The sequence below is a fragment of the Xiphophorus maculatus genome, chromosome 9, assembly GCF_002775205.1.
Source record: "Xiphophorus maculatus strain JP 163 A chromosome 9, X_maculatus-5.0-male, whole genome shotgun sequence".
Taxonomy (NCBI): Eukaryota; Metazoa; Chordata; class Actinopteri; order Cyprinodontiformes; family Poeciliidae; genus Xiphophorus; species Xiphophorus maculatus.
The window spans coordinates 22,300,934-22,318,344 of record NC_036451.1 but is presented as its reverse complement, the minus strand read 5'-3'; the positions used below and the strand labels follow the sequence as shown (position 1 = coordinate 22,318,344).

The 17,411-nt window shown below is 40.9% G+C and overlaps 2 protein-coding genes across 3 annotated transcripts; one reads left to right on the top strand and one right to left on the bottom strand.

Annotated features, from left to right (window-relative positions):
- Positions 1-100: 100 nt before the first annotated feature.
- Positions 101-11,330, bottom strand: dhcr24 (24-dehydrocholesterol reductase). Its single transcript, XM_005795541.2, has 9 exons — positions 10,995-11,330; positions 9,809-9,964; positions 8,360-8,465; positions 7,720-7,838; positions 6,023-6,286; positions 5,802-5,945; positions 1,330-1,527; positions 1,018-1,199; positions 101-525 (listed from the first exon to the last, which is right to left on the bottom strand). The coding sequence occupies exons 1-9, from the start codon at positions 11,223-11,225 to the stop codon at positions 372-374; spliced, it is 1,554 nt and encodes a 517-aa protein (XP_005795598.1). The 5' UTR covers positions 11,226-11,330; the 3' UTR covers positions 101-371.
- On the top strand, positions 11,269-17,162 carry LOC111609785. Of its 2 annotated transcripts, none has more exons than XR_002753328.1 (2): positions 11,269-11,344; positions 14,124-17,162. XR_002753328.1 is itself a non-coding variant. In XM_023340239.1 (2 exons), exons 1-2 carry the CDS (start codon positions 12,585-12,587, stop codon positions 14,359-14,361), a joined length of 621 nt encoding a protein of 206 aa, XP_023196007.1. In that variant the 5' UTR covers positions 12,300-12,584; the 3' UTR covers positions 14,362-17,162. The 2 variants fall into 2 exon arrangements, 1 of the variants encoding a protein (XP_023196007.1); XM_023340239.1 differs by lacking the exon at positions 11,269-11,344 and adding an exon at positions 12,300-12,967.
- The last annotated feature ends 249 nt before the right edge of the window (positions 17,163-17,411 follow it).

The following is a 17,411-nucleotide window of genomic DNA, read 5'->3' as shown; positions in this document are numbered from 1 at the left end:
AATTTTAAGATAAAAATGAGATTTAAAAATAATCATAATAATCTTTATTATTATTATTATAGAAACCATGTAATGAAATTTATTTAATTATGTATCCAAATAGGCTCTGCAAAGAAAGGATTTTAATGACAAAAACTCATCAAAAATAGTCATGCCTTTTTTTCATGTTGTACAAGAAGTTTGTCACTGTACCAAAATAAGAACTAAGGTGTAAAAGATAGTAGTTCAACAATGAAAGGTGTATTCTCATGTGCAGGAAGTTTGTTTTGGTTGAAGCATTCTAAGAAGAGTAGCTGGTTTCAGTGGTGCACAGCACCGCGGTGTACCGCTGGCGTGGGATATCAGACCGGAGAGCAGAACAGAACTCGGGCTCAGTGCCGGGCAGATTTACAGATTTTATCGTAAACTTCAGGGAAAGCTTCCTTACAGCCCAGCTCGGCTCTTAGTTTGTGGTACAGCTGTCCATCGAACATCTCCCAAAACTCCTCTCGATCCATGTACACATCCGCATACAGCATCTGGAACCTGGAGAGGAGCATTTGAAATGCAACAACAGAATGTCACAAGGTGTTGCATGTAACTACCGATTATTTTAGATTATTTAGACGATGAATCGATTAATCGCATGAGGAAAATTGGCACACTAAAGATTTTTCATGTAATTACTTTAGGATTTTTTAGACAATATTATAAATTGATAAATTTTTGCATCCAATTATCCATTCAATAATTGGATAGAAAACGGTGCATAACAGGAGAACCCTAAGCTAAAACAGCCACTTGAGGAGTTCTGAATAAGAAAGATTTTTTTTTCTTTTTATCTTCAATGCAAATGTACAATTTCTTTTTTTATGTATGTTGTCCTTTCAGCAAATGGTATTAACGTTTAATCCAGTTAACAATTAATTGATTACTAAATTAGTTGACGATTACTTCAATAATCACGATTAATCCGATTAATCGTTTCAGCCCTGGTCGCGTGCGTTTCAAGTTTTGGTTTTCAGACAGGAGGCTTACCCATGCACTTCTCTGACAAACTTCTCCAGCTGACGCGTCGACGCCTTGGCTTCGAAATGTTTGACCTTCGGCTCGCCGTACGCGCCGATGTCCACGTACAGCTCCTCCTCCTGCTGGGCCTTGGGGTGGACCATCCCTCTGCCGGGCGGCAGCAGGAACGGGCACAGCCACAGCGGGTAAACCTGGGGAGGAAGAAAAAGAACAAGAAAAGAAAAAAAGAAAAAGCACAAGTCACTCTCATGATTCAAGCGAGACGCAGTTCATCATGAACAGAGTGCAACGTGACACGCCGATCAATAATTTGAGTCTCACATTGATTTCCTGGTGAAAGCGAGTGATGGCCGCCTGCAGATGCTTCATGGGTACCAGCATGTCCTGGACCACGTGGTGCTGCTCGTACAGCCGTCTAATGGTTTCTCCCTGGGTGAGTTTCAGCAGAGAGATCTTAGGAGGAACCATCCATCCAAAAAGCCAGCGGAACACGGGGTTGTTGCCAAATGGGATGATGTCCTGTAAAAGAGGCACAGACAACAATAGCTTTGAGCTGTGTTATTGGATATTTTTTATCTAAAGGTTTAGCTGCCAAAGGTTTATTTAGGCTTTTAGGGGCTACGATCAGAAGCTGGAAGGTAACAATCATTAGCTTCTAACGATGTGTTTTTTTTTTCCCAATGGGTGAAATAAATACAAGACAATTGACTTCAGTCGTTATCGTGAATTACCTTCCAATCCACACAGGGTCATAATTATACAAACCACCTCGAAACTACACATACAACCTCACGAAAATGTTGTCCTTCTGCAAGCTGCACCTTGACTTTAATATTTCTTGTAATCGTCTACAAGCTTCTGGGATAATTCTGGTCGGATATCCGATCACCCTTCTTGGCAGAAATGGCGGTAGTTCATTTCGATGGGTTGGGTTTTCAGAAGGGATCTGGCTTTTAAGCGCAGCCCATAAATTTCAGCGTGTTTCAGCTGGAAAACTGTTAGATGTTACAACGACTCCAAACTCGCTACAAAGCTGGTTTTGAAATTGGTTTTAAAAAATAAAAATAATTTAAAAAAACAAGTTCATATTAACTTTTGAGTCAAATCAGAGCCGGGAAGCTCATATGTCAGTGTTAGCATCTCAGATAAGAGAAGCAGTCAGCGTCCACTTGAAGATTTCCTCTAAAGGTAAAGCTAATTCTTGGTTTTACATGAGTGTAAAACCACACACTCATGTTCATATGTTTCGTTATACCTGAACCACTCCCTTGTAAAGCAGACTACTGGAGATTTATTTGATTCATTCATACACACGCCCACAACAAACTCTTAAAGTGGTGAGTCTATGGGTTTTTCTGTCCTACGCAATCTTCTTCAGTTTTCCTAAATTTCCACCAGAGGGCAGCGCAAAAACAACAACAACAACAACAACGACAACTTCTGTCTGAGGCTATCAAATTCAACACCTGGATGATTTCCATCACAGACTGCCCTATTTCTGTCTGCATTCCAAGTGAAATGTAAACAGAGACAAGCGCCTTAAAAAAAAAGGTAAATAAATAAAAATAAAAAGGTAGCAGACTAAAGCTCAGAGGACTCTACCTTAGGCATCTGTCAAACCAGAACTATGCATAATTTATCAGGCCATTTACTGTTACTGAAAACACCACTGTCAGGCTATTCTCACTAATGGCTAATGGGGTGTGTGCACGGTGTGTGTTTGTGACTGTGTGACTGGTGGAGCATTAGAGCTTTAGGAAACTAGGGGGAAGTGAGCAGGGGAGTTGTTAAAATAGTCTAAGCTCCTGGAAACAGGGATTCTGTGTGACTGGGTGGACCTGTACATCAGTTGATGGTTAATAAGAGTCTCATTATTGTCTTTGTGAGGCCCTAAACGTCTGGATTCTATAAGCTGGACGGATGACCCTCCAAAATAGGCTGACAAAATTATCCATTAATAGTAACTGTTTAAATTACAAAGAGACAAAGAGATTTGAAGGCTTTAAGGGATAGATTCAGGATATTAAGTTATGTTAACAGTAAATAAGTAGTATATGAGTTGGGCTGGAACAATTGATCAGATTAATCGATTATTGAGATAATTGTGAATTAATTTAGTAATCGATTAATCTTTGGTTGTGACATACAGACATAAAAAAAAGGCCATTTAGTGAAACAACAACATGCCCACAGCAGTAAATAGTGAAAACTGTACAAAAGATATATGCATTTTACATTTAAGATTAAATTAAAAAATCCTTTGTCTGTAAATACGCTGTACCCAGAACTCCTCAAGTGGCAAAGCTTTTAGCTTCACCCAGTTAAAGGCGTGTAGGGGGGAAAAAAAATTCCCATTTAGAAACTTTTTCTAAAGAAAAAATAAATAAACAAATCAACAGATTAGTACTACTCTACAATGATGCCAAGTCAAGCAGGAAGATCAGCTTTTCACATGTTAATGATGTCAGAAGTGTTTTTTGCTGCAGGTGCATCCTTTGCTACAAATGATCAAGCGAACCCTAAAGAAATGTTGTTATTGCATTTTAGGCAATAAAATGTTTGCTTTCTTATTTTTTTTAAAAAGGCACTGAATAGTTTATTGGTGTATTTTAATGCATTTAATGCACTTCAATTGTATGAAAAGGCCTAAATGAAAATTCTGCAGAATGTGCTAATATTTTATCCGATTAATGAATTAATCATCAGAATAATCAATTGATGAAATATTAATTGATTACTAAAATAACCATTGGTTGCCGCTCTGTATTATTAAACAGTAGCTGGCTCTCTTGGTGTCTTCATTCGGTGCAGATCCCAGAGGGTGAAGCTCACGGCTGGTTCAAGAGGAGCCAAGACCGAATTGTGGTCCTATCATCTCAAAACAGCTTCACTCTCAAATACAGCACAGAGGTTAATGCCACAGCTTTTTTATGAACCTATAAATGACGTCACATTTGCACTGACCGGTTATCTACACCAAAATTGGAATATTTACATGGGAAAAGTAGGTTGGAGGCGGTGCGTCACCAATAACCTTCCTACGTGAAACGTTCACACAGCTGGGTATGTAAAGTAGAAAATAACCATCTTAAGTACAAGCGTTGCAAAAAGCAAAAAATATGGGTGTGCTGACACAGGCACAACTCAGAGGTAGACACACATACAGACACAAAGTCTCTCTGTTATCGGTAATATATGCCTCTCCCCTCACTTTAAACTTTACTACCACGCATTCATCTACTATTTAAGGGGAACAATAAAGACTCATGTCCTAAGTATAAAAACTAAAAGGATAAAGTCATTGTTTTTGAGGCCTCCAGGTGAGTTTTTTCAGCAGCAGCCGAGACTTTTTCCAGTAAGATGCTTCTCGGTGCATTTTGCTGCTTCTGTTTCCTCAGGTAAGTACACCTGGAATAACAGCACTCATAGTTTTCTACATGTGAGTTAATTTTTTTTTTCCAGCAGACAGGATTTCAAAAAGGCAGACATTGATTTATTAAGGAGGTATACCAACCATATAGTGGTTTAGAAAACCACTAATGGAGTGGTAATGGACTCCTTCAAATGCTTAGATTCATTTTGCTTTCTGGTGATGAAAACATTTTTAATATTTGAAATGGGGTTGCTTTGGAAATTTGCTACATTTGCAGTGAAGGTCAGGTTGCAAGTACTGAGAAATTACAAAATCAATAGGCTAATTGGCGAACGACATCATAATAATCTAAATAAAACTTCATTTCAAACAAAACTATGAGCTTAGCTCAGGATGTTTGGGCGGTGAATTATTAATAGTAAATAGTCAACTCAGTGACACCAGGACAGACAGGGATTTCTCACTTCGACTCAAAAATCCTGAAATTTCCCTTTAAGAAACAGAGAAGCAGTTTGAACTCTGTCCCTGTGGGAAAAGTGTCATGTGGTCCACTTTTTATTTTATTTTCCAACAAAACTGCTTTAGCCTTACGACATGAAAATAGTAAATGAGCAGCTTTACAGTCAATATTATTTACTTTGATTACAAGCTGATAGTGGGAGGATGTGTTGGATTTAAACCGGAGGATCAGGCAGCAGAGAACGATGTTCTCACCGGTGGCTGACTCACCCGGATTTTCAGATCCTGTTGAAAATCACTGGGATGTGACGAAAACGTTGAACAGCGATTAAGAACAAGATTCTGGCAGAAAAGTTAAGACGATTCCGTGTGAAAATTTCGGCTGTGAGGTCTTCAGTAGGGCGGCAACTAACGGTTATTTTACTAATTTATTATTCTATCTGTTACTCTGATGATTAATCAAATCATTGGAATAAAAAGTGACACACAGTACAGATTTTTCACTGATCAGCTTAAGCCTGTTTTATGCAATCTTAGAAATACATAAAAAGATCAAATAAACAAATAACTCAATTCAAATTACATTTTTTTGGCCTAAAATGCAATAATATAGCATTCCTTTAGTTAAATTGAACCGGGTGGAGCTAAACCTATGCCACTTGAGGAGCTTTGCAAATGTACTATATATACTATATATAGTATATAAAAGCAACAATTACTGTTGCTTACATGGTGTTCTTCAGCAAGTGACCTTATTTAGAGTCTGAATAATCTAGTTAACAATTGATCGATTACTAAATTACTTGACGATTATTTATTTGTCACGATTAATCTGATTAATTGTGTGAGCCCTCGTCTTATCCATTATCGATTTGAGGCGATGAAGCTAAAGGTGGAGCTACGATGTTAACGTTAGCAGCCCAATGCTAAAAAGTGACAGGCGATGTGCATGTGTGTGTACCTGAAGCTCCCAGAAGATGCTGCGCGTGTGTCGGTGATAGTACTGCCTCAGAGGGACGAACTCCACTCCGCTGTGGCCTCCTCTCAGGTAGCTCTCCACGTGCTTAAAGAACCAGGGTTTGAAGTGCAGGCCGATTCTGTTGATCTGTTGTCCAGGAGGAAGATCCGACATCAGACGCGGTCAAAGACGGGACGGCGGACCTGCCAACGCCGGCGCCTCACCTTGTCCGGCTCCGCGTGGTCGGTCATGGTTCCCGTCATGACGACGGCCGAGTCCAGGCTGTACTGGATGCCCTCGACGAACGTGTTCCGCTTGTCGGCCGACGCCTCGGCGAAGCGTCGGCAGATGTTCTCCAGGCCTCTGACGGGTTCGTAGCGCAGCTTCACCCAGGACCTCGCCGGGACTATTTTAATCTCCGCTGCGACCAGGAATCCCAGAGTGCCACAGGACCAGGGCACGGCGTGGAACAGGTCAGAGTTCTCCTCCTGTTTGGGGAAAAGCAAAAACCCACGTTGTCTTGGGAAAGAATGCGCACTCCTTTTACCACTTCACATGTTGTCACATTACAACCACGCTGTTTATTTGCGCACATCAGCAGCATAGCTGTTTATGTGTGTTTAAATGGCCTAGTCAAAGAACAGACTCAAATCTAATCAAGAATCCGTGGCAAGATTTGATGTTTGCAAACCTTCTCCCTCCAGTCTGACTCAGCCTGAGACATGTTGCCAAGAGAAACGGGCTTCCATTGAATACAAACACATGCCGCACTTTTCAGATATTTTTAATTAGAAAAAATATTATTGTACATCAAACTTGTGCGTCATTTGGTGTGATGTGAAGGTCCATCATGTAAAATCTCAACGGGATAAATTGGTCACACCCCAACAAAATGTTGTGAAGGATACACAGATCTGCTTTGCTTATTATTTTTATCTTTTAAATGTCTAATGTTCAACCACACCGGTGTTATTTTTAGGGCTGAAACGATTAATAGGATCAATCACGATGAAATGATTATTGAAATAATCGTCAACATGCAGTAATCAAGTATACAGATTTTTAAAAAAGACCACTTCCTGGAAGAAAAACATTCATAAGCTCAGAGCATCACAAAAATACACACATTTTTAATTTAAGATAAAGAAGAAAAAAACATCTCTGTGTGTAAATGTGCTTTATTCTCGAGTGGCATACTTTTAGCTTCACCTGCTTCAAATTCGGTAAATAAGCATCTGCCGTTAGGCACCTTTTCCTATCAAATTATTAATTGGTTCATCCAAAAAAAATAAATATATAAATTAGCCCTACACTGTATTGACATTAAGTCAATAAGCACAAAGGGCTGAACCTTTCTTTGATGTTAGACGTGTTTTGAAGATACAAATAATCACACATTCACTAAAAGCAATGCTGCTTTATTCAATTTTAGGCAATAAAATTCAACAAACCGTACCTTGTCCCTAACCCTAAGAAGACAAATATTTTCTTATTTATTTGCATCTTTAACGTAATTCTAATATTGTATTAAAAAAAGACTTTAACAAAAACAATTGGGAGATTGTGTAAATTTTTAAAATCAGATTAATCATCAGAATAATCGATCGATTAATCAATCAATCCTGAACGTAATTGTTAATTGCAGCCCTAGTTTTTATTATTATTATTGCTCTCAGACTGCCACAGGATGCTCTGTCAGCTTTCTAAAAAAAAAAAAAGAAAAGAAAAAAAAATGTCTGATATAAGACATACAGTACATAATTGGCTATAATTTTGACCTCAAATGGGGGTTTTTGTGACCAAAGCTCATAAATGTGTGATGCAATAACAAAAACATTGTCTAAGCCAAATGTTTTCCCTCTGAACGCCTGGTCTGCTGTAGGATTTAGGGCCCTTGGACTCGAACCGGTGCAGTACTTGCCTCTGTGCAGCGCACCAAGCTGCCGTCAGCAAGGACCAGCTCGTACGCGACACATATGTGTTGAAAAAGCCCATAAATGTGGGAGGAAGACTCGATGCCTGTTCCCATCACCAGCCCACCTGAGAAAGGAAAAAAAAAACAAAACAAAATGCTCTACGGTAATTGAATTTCTGCCCGGGTGAGAGCAACAGGGGGGCCAAACAGACGAGCAGATAACAGCATTCGCCTGCTGCGAGCGCGTTGGTCTGTGGACAGCGGGATAAATGAATGTAGCACGGCCTGATGGGAAAACATTAGATCGCTGATGCGTAGATTATGGCATCAGGAAATCCATTATGAAACTCTATCCAGGGGTGCTTCCACGCTGCTGCGGCCATTTCCTCCGGGTTTCATCTTCCGAGCTGCAACGCCAGAACCCTTCCCCCTCTCCTCCTTCTAACGCAATTAGAGGAGCAGCCGTGGCTCTGAACAGGACGCACTGATTGATGGAGGGTTTGCAGATCTCCATCTCGTGCACAAGCTGTGGAAATCACAGCGCGATGACGGATGGGTTTTCTACTTTTAGGAAAGCGGGGAGAGAGAAATGAAGCAACACTGAGATGATGAACCCTAAAAATAATCTGACGTGCGCTCGCCTCACCCACTGTGAGATCGTCCAGCTCCGGCAGCACCGGCAGCGTCCAGCCGATGGAGTTCAGGAGAGCGGTCACTTGACCCATGTTGGCCAGAGGCTCCACTCGCACCACCTGTACATGAGACACTCATGAGTAAAAAACTAACTCTTTGAAGTTATTGTCAAAAAAACTTCTTTTTTTTTTGACAAAATATGTCCTTTTCTTCTCACTGTTTGACATTAAATCAGATTAACATTTCTTTGTTTCAGGTCAAAAGCATCTAAAAGTACCTATTAGCACTATGCTATTTTATTACTTTGCCTACTATGCCTTTAAGGATTATTTTTAATAAGGTCATAATTTTGGTAATGTTAATTCAGAACATCAGAGAAAACTTTAGTAATCTGCCAATGTTATCTACGGCAACACCTCAAACACAACATTGAATTCTGTGACATAAAGGGGAAGAAAAAAAATCTATTGAAACAAGTGTAAAGAAAAATGATTATTTAATGCTAAAAACACACTTAATCTTACGACATGTGTAAAGGGATAGCCAACACTTTATTTGGAACAGTTTTCTGTTGAACATTTGGGAATTCAGCTGAAGAAGCAGGCCAAAGCAGGGCCTTTTTTCCTCCCCCGCTGACAGACACAAAGCTATAAAATTTACACTCTGATAGGAGTTACAGACTCTTTGGCGCCTCTCCCCGTACCTGGCGCGGCCCAGGACGAAGTCGTCCGCCCTTTCACTTAGATAAAAGCCAGACATCGGAGCTGAGATAGGGGGAGTCCCAGGATCTCTGGGTGTTGAGGGAGTTTCTGATTGGTCAAAGAACGGAACGCCTTTTTTGCATATATTAAATAGGGAAACACCCTTTTGGTTTATAGTTTCAAGTCAACACCGGAGAAGAGAGAGTTTTTTCCATCTTTTTACTCCACGTTGGGCGCCTTTGTCTGTCTTATGTGTTTTGTGTTTGTGTGTCTTCCCCTTTGTGTGTTTTTATTTTCATGAGAAAATGCATATCTCTGTATCTCTGCAACTTTGTTGTCGATTGCTTTGTATGAGATTAAAACTCCGTGATCTGTGACGTCAACACGTTTTGTTGTTGTTTCGTTTTAGCAGCACGCGGTTGCAGGACGCTCACGGAGAACCCCGCTCGACCCGGCTAACAGGAGGAAAAGGAGAGCCATGCTTTTCCAAAATTTAAGCTAACATAATAACTTTTCTCCTTAACACAAGGTATGATATCTGGACGAATCAAATTGACCTTAACAATTTCTAAATGCTTAGAGGTATGTCTGCTCAAAGAATTACACCTAAGAATAAAGAAAATGTTCAGGAAAGACGAGTTGTGTAATGAGTCAACATGGTGATTACAGGGAGCTTCAGGAGTTTAGTTAATCTGAGCGCATGGAGGGAAAAATAATAATCTCCTGCGACGTCCAGCTTCTTGTCTCCTGGTTTCTCCTACCTGCCTCTTTGTGTCCACCTCCAGAATGTCCATCATATTGATCATAATGTTCTTGTGGGTCTTCTTGTATTTTCCCACTCTGAGGGACACGGTGAGCCAGCCGGGTCGACCGGTACACATGTAGGTCCCACCGCCGTTCTTCCTCCACTCACGTACCTGTGTTTGACACAGAATAAGAGTACTTTAGCAGTACATTATATAGTGTACTATATAGGGAAATCTACTTATATACTGTTAATCTTAGGCATTAAATTTAAAGGATATAAATGTTCCAAGTCACGCAAAGCTGGGGAATGTGCAGGAATTGCAGCTGCTTAGTGCCCCCTGCTGGTATGGAGGCTTTAGAGCAATTTAATTTGCATTAATGGTGTATTTAGGACAAATAAAAACCGTCATAAAGTTGGCGTAACCATAACAGCGCTAATTCAATAATAAAATTGGATTCACAATCAGTTGATCAGCAATTTAAAGCAAGAGTGGGTTAATATTTTACCAATCGTTGCTTGTAAACACAACATAACATTTTGAAACTCCCAATGAATCTCCTTTAACCGAGTTGTATTTTCACTGGCAAGTCAAATATTGTACTTGGAAATAAAACAAGGATCCCCTCTAAAATCCGGACTCTGATTAGGAAAGAAGGAAATCACCAGTCAGACTCAAGCTTAGAATCCAATATGGCTGCAGCACACACAAAACATAATGAAAGCTGCAAGTATAAACACTTCTGATACGTCTCATTAAGTCTGTAACATACATAGCGTTCTATCATCACTATACGTGTGCATGTTGCTTTGATTTAACGAGAAGTGCATGCATTTATTTATTTTTGGCATGTATTGCTAATGGAGGTGGCACCAAAACAAACAGCAACTTTGACCAGTTTTCCAACTTGCAACTAGAAAGGAACATAAGTCCCACAGCCAAGCTAAGTCAAATCAAATCAAAGCTTAGCCGGAAGTGCCCCCCCCCCCCCCCCCCCCCCCCCCAAATTACATTCTACTCAGGGCCCCATTGAGTCTTGATTCGCCCCTGGTTCAAACCCCCGTACAAGCTTTTTCTGATTCAAAACGCATATTATATACACGGTGATGGCTACTGCAGTTCAGATCAGGAGACTATAAATCCAGCAGTATGTTGTGCCGGAATGTTGTGATGACGAGATGATGACGTAGCCCTCACTCACCTGTAGCTGGATGTCCCGCACGCGCTGGTCGTGCAGTTTAGGTGCAGAGCACATCTTAAAAATGAGCCACGCTCTCGCATAATAATACACATCGAATATAACCGAGAGGGGCAGTAAGAACAAGCACACGAATATCCAGCGCTGGTGGACGATCACGTAATCCAGACCTTTGACTCTGATCCAGAGCAGGAAGAAAACCAGCAGAGCTCCTAAATACAATAGCGGACTCATCGCGTCAGCTCGGGTCAGAAGCCGGTCTGATGGACGCTGCAGCCAAAACCCGAGCTTAAACTTAAAAAAATAAAAATAAAAAATTCAGCTGGGGTAAAAGATTCCCGACTCCTGATCAGGTAGGTGTACTGCAAACTCCGCCTTTATTCAAGGCTGATTGGTCGATATTCCGAAAAGGGCGGGGCTTGATCTCTCAGTTTGTATCCTATTGGTTAACCGTGGGGCCGTAGGGCGTGGCAGAGAGAGATCGTGTCTGCTGATTGGCCAATCATAAAGCAGACGGACTCTCACACCACGCCATCTGCCCACATGCGAGCGGGGCGAATTTACAGGCAAAGTGCAACAGAGAGTCAAGGCTGTTTTCAAAAAAGTTTGACAATCTGCAGCATCACTAACTGAAGCAATGCATTGTTGCTTCAGCTATATCCTTTTCCCACCATTTTCTCCTCATTTTTTAGTCGTATACAATTTGGGAATCGGTGAAGAAAAAGATTAAAGTCTTAAAAGTTTCATTTTATTCCTTTGGAGTTTTTGTGACTATAATGTGTCCAGCTGTGCAAAGCCACGTCCAGAAGACCTGCCATAGTGACTGCGGTGAAAGGTGGTTCAACACAACACAGCACAGCCTCGTGTTGGTTTGCTTATCAAATAAATTCCTGGCAAAACGAAGCTGAAGTCGGTGGTAGTAGCATGACAAATGTAAAACTTCTTGGAGTGTAAATGCTCTCGCAAGGCATTGTGGGACTTATTTTCTCTTTATTTAAGACAGGATGCACTTTGTAAATTTCTCAAACTAAATTAGGGTTCAGAGTCATGACGCTTCATGACACACATCGCTGAAGAATACAGCCAGTTGTTCTCTACATTGCGTCCATTTGTGCTCAGAAAAATAGCTTCGACCTGCACTCTTCCACCCTCTGTCCCTCTTCCTGTCTCTCATCCCCTCTTGCAGACACACACGCAGGCTAAAGTGGTACCCTTCGGACACATTAGAGGGAGGGTGGGGCGCCAGTAAAGATTTCTTAATGGGCTCTGCCGTCCTCTTGTCCATCTGGCTTGATGATAAACACACAGCTGCTCAACATTAGCCATCAGAGCTTTCAACATTTTCATTCTTCTTTTATACTTCCCCTCAAGTTTTGCAACAAACCAACAATTTGGAACAGAAGAGAGAGAATAAACACATGGACTAAAAATGATCGGCAGTGTTTCAGCACTAATGGAGATGGAAGTGATGGAGACCAAACAGTGAGATTTAGAAGGACTCGTCTCGTCGGGGTTTCTTGTAAATCGCTTGGATCTCTGGTCTTTGTCAGAGTGCACAGGGGGACCGCGCTCTGTGCTACTGTTTACATGTGAATGACACCGTCCAGCCGGCCCCAGCCCAGCAGAGAGCTCAGAGACAGGTTGCAGTCCTGGGGGGAGATGCCTTCCCTGCACCACGGAGCAATCTTCGTCGGAGCCTTCCTCATTGTGACCGGGGGCTCCACAGCCTTCCTGGCCTCCTACCAGAGCCGCCTGCAGGCTTTCTCGCTGTGCTGCGTGGTGCTGGGGGTGGTCATGCTCATCCTGGGACTCTTCTGGGCCATGAACAGCAAAAACGTAGCGACCTACAACCAGCGGGATTTCGACCCGGACTGTCCCCATTACCCTTACAACGACTACTCCAACTACTCCAGCCATGCTCTCTTCTCTCCTCAGCTGACTCGGTTCCCAGAGTCCCAGTCCGTGTTTCTGCCCAGGTGGGTGAACGAAGAAGAAGGGGAAAAAAAATGCTGTCATTGTAAATATGGGTTGTTGTTTTATGACTACTGATTTTATTATCTAGCTTACTTACTATGCCTTTTGGTTGAATCCAACGAGTAAAAAAAAAAAAAAAAAAAGGCATCGCTGTTTAAACGTCTTGGCATGTTTGTTGCTGCCCTTTCAATAAGGGTTCAGATTTCAGTTTGCCAAGGTAATGAAATTTGCCGCCTGGCTGTTCACTCCCTAATACCACTTCGTTCACTCTACAAAACACAAACATCGTGCTGAGAAATGTTGCAAATATTGGATCGTTTCAAGCATCCTATCTGTGTGTGTGTGTGTGTGTGTGTTCTTGTTGAGCCTGTGGCTGTGTTGCCTCTGAATATTGCTGTTTTTGGTATCTTAAAACATTATTTGATGCTTCCGAAAGAGTGAATAACTAATTAAAACATTCTTACCTATACTACTTCAACTCATCCAAGGGTTTATGTATTCGTGATCTATGACTTCCTGTTTCCCTGGGCTATAAATAGGACCAGATGCAGAGGCGCATTTCTCGTAGTCACTCTCTAAAATGGGACACATAAGTGAACATGCTGTTTTAAGCAAAGCAGATGCATGTTGATCTTCATAAGTCAGGGGGTGGTTATGTCACATCAGTTGGAGCTAAAACTGCGACTTTTAACTCGATTGGTTTGATTTGGTCGGGTAACTCTTCGGATTTTCGGTGGGAACCAAAGGATGAATACGTGGAAGAGTACCATGTTCCCACTGTCGAAAGTACACTGGAGGATCAGTGATCCAAAGACCCTGGGAACCTGGTTGGAGTGGATAGCATCACACACTCTTTTGAGACACAAGAAATGTTCATTTTATAAATCTAGTGGGTTTTGCCAGAAAACTAAAACTGGACCATAATAGGGGCATTTCACCAAACAGAAAAATCAATTGTTTTTAATGCCTAAGTCTTAGAGGACAGTTTTGGGGTGCACTGGAGAGAGGAGAACCTAAGAAAAGTTATAGGAGAAGACTCGTACAAGTCCTGTCTTGTTGGCAATGTCAACAAGTTTGACGTGTATCTCAAAAAAGCACCTTTACTGTTTATGTTTGCTTTCACACGATTGTTCTCAAAACTACTTTTTCTGGCTGTAGGACGATGGAGAGCCAGAGGAACGCTACTCGTGGTGAAGATTTCGACTACCCACCCATGGACTGTGGCGGGTTAAGTCCAGCACCTCGCCCTCCACCGTGGCTGGAACCCCCGCCTCCATATGAGGTCGCCATCAAGACCACCTGTAGCTCTACGCACCTGCGGCGTGCATATTCAGACACACACCTGGCAACAGAGCCCTTATTTGGACAGTCGAGAGAGATTAGCTTTGAGGTGTGACACGTCCTCTTCTAAACTGGGCACAAATTTGATGCTAGCTCCTACCTTCGTGATTCATCTGAAGCCTACTTCTCCCTAGTTCACTGCATGTTTTTTTTTTCTACATTAAATACGTCAAACATGATAAAGCTAGTTCGAGGTAATTTGGGCAAAATAAAGCAATGTAAGCCAACATTTCAACAATTTGCTAACAAATCCTGAGCTAGCTTAAATATCATTCTTACATTCCAAACTGAGTGTTACATTGTTTTTTTAGGGATCATTCTAGGATGATTTGTATCATAAAACATGTATTGGAGATAATATTAATACAAAATAAGTACGAACTGAGAAGCAGCTACAGCATGTTAGCCTAGCTTAGCAAAACACAGCGATGAGGTGAGTTTTAATGATGGCTGGGTAACAAAAGGTAACCCATTTAATAGTGACATACCTACCAAATTTCTTTCTTTTTTTAAAAACCTTTTTCACCAAATATTAATTCTGAAGCCAGAAGCTTTAATGAACCAAGACCGTTCACCTCTATTTGCATGAGGCTAAATCATTTAAAGGGGGCAAAGCCTCAATCATACATACCACTGAGTTTTGATGCAGCTTAAATGATTAAAGTAAGAAGTTACAGACCTTAACTTTTCTGACTGACGCTATGTTACTGTTTTTTTTAAGCTTAATCTATGGTTCTAAAACCACAACGGGTAGGGAAGAACGGAGATTGATTCACTTTTGGAGCTAGGTTTAAGGGGACATTTTGAGGTAATACTTTTTATTTGATCCCTCTCCCAGTCTAATAATGGATCTCAAAAGGCACTACAAGATTTTGTAGTGTATAATGTAATGTCCGGTGTTTTCCCAGATACAATGTCATACATAGCCATCACAATTGAACTGAAAAAGTAACAGATTTCCTCGAAGTGGGTGGAAAACGATAAAAGATGCAATATTCTGGCTGCATAAGTGTAACCAAGCCTTTTAAAGTAATTATTTGAAGCTTGTTTTGACTCAGTTTCAGCATTTAGTCTTTTGCATAAGTCTGTCGGCGTCCAACATTTTGACTTGCCAATATTTTCCCACTCTACCTTCTCATCCTGCTAACATTTTCAGAGTCTCTCAGATTGTCCACGGCCGCCTTGAGGCGACCCAACTCACTTCCTGTCAAGTTCACTTCTAGGTTTTGGCTTACCCATTCCAAATCTTTAATCTTCATCTCATAAAACATTCGTATGTGGATTTGGCTATATATATTTTTTGCGTAAAAGGGGGATATACAGCCAAGCTGAAACTGACCACACTTATCGCTTACACTTTAAATCAGTAACTATGCAGTTTGAGGACTTCCAGAAGCACATAGATCAAATGTTTAATAATGAATGTAAAGAAAACCAAAGATATTGATTAATGCCAATCAAAGAAACTTGCCTTTTTTTTTTAAATCTCTCTTTAAATCAAATTGAAACAATTTCAAGATGCAAAGAATTTAGCATCTGGCTCAGTTGCAGAGGGTTTGACGCATGTGACAGTAGATTGTTGTTTTTTATCTGATTTGCAGCTTTTCAACAGCAAATCAACAAGGTCGTTGGTCACACTTTGACTGAAAAGAGTTGGCAGTGATGGAGACCTCGTCACAAAATACCAACATTCACAGGAGTTCAGAGAAACAAGTGTGACCAACGGTTGTTTTCTAGGTAAATACCATCCTTGAAGTTGTTGCAAACCTTTACGTGCCGAGCTTTGACAATCACTTTGGGCTTGATGGGGAAAACATCAGCAGCTGAAATGATGTTGACCTCCATCAGTTGCCTTAAAGCAGCAGAGGCAAGCAGAAGGTACAAAAACCTGGTTTAATTCAACAAATACTTGTGCACACTTGCTTTCTGGGATTTCCCAGCTGACTAATTGTATTTTTTTAAATTATTTTTTAACCTGCAAAGTTGCACGTTTCTTTTTATTTTGTGTGTGAAAAAAAGAAAAATCTTGAACAAATGCCTGCCTCGTTTTTTTTTTCCATTTATGTGCTAAGCTTATTCTCCTCCTCATTGTGCTGGAAGCCTGGGAACACTGACTCATCTGACCATATGTGCTTCCATGTGCTCAACAGACCACTGCCCTTCTTTGGCGTAGCATCCTCTGCTTTTAAATATTGCAACCGGTAATATTTGCTGTTGCACAATTGCGGTCGCATGTTTTTTTTGTTTCCATTTTAAAGAATGACACCAGAGTGGTTGAATTTGAATCAGTTTTCCAGGTGCGACCTTCTTTCAGAGGCTTTTATCTCCAACGTTGCGACGTGGGAATTGACTTCCAGCTGCACTGAACTCGTTTCTCCGTTGTCTTGGGGGCATTCAACTACATCTTGAACGGCTTCCACATGTATCCACTTTAACTTGTACGTGTCATGTTTATCGTTTGCTTGTTTATATGAATGTGTGCTTCGTTTCTGCACAAATGCTAAAAACATCAACTGGAAACCATTATCCTAGGTCATAAGACAAACGATTCAGACGGAGTTACAATTGTGAAAAAAAAAAAAAAAAAAAGGTTTGTCGAAGCAGGCAAAAAAACCCCAAAACTGTAGGATGTTTTCTGGATGACTGACACTGAGTGCATAATACTGCCATCACCCTACGTTGCACTATTCATTGTGAAGAAAGAAGCTGCACTGCCCTCCTCTGATCTCTGACTGAACAAGCACAATAAATGCAGCCAGCAGGATTCACAAAAGTAGAGACAAAATTGCTGCGTGTGCATGTCTAATGTGTCTGATTATTATTACTATTGAGGAAGTGAACATATATGTCAGACCATGTGAGTGTATTAATTTTTCTTAAATAAAACACATGGATGGAAGAGGCAGCCCTGATGTTTTTTTATTTATTTATTTATTTATTTTTTAGATGTAATACACAGATAGTTTTCATGGCTTTTATTTTTATTTACAAGTTTAGAAAAGTTTACAACTACGACCAGTTAACCGTTTCATCAAAAAAAAAAAAAAAAAAAAGCCTTGGTGGGGCCCGGGGTGGGCGGACCCTATTGGTGCGACCGCCTCTGCT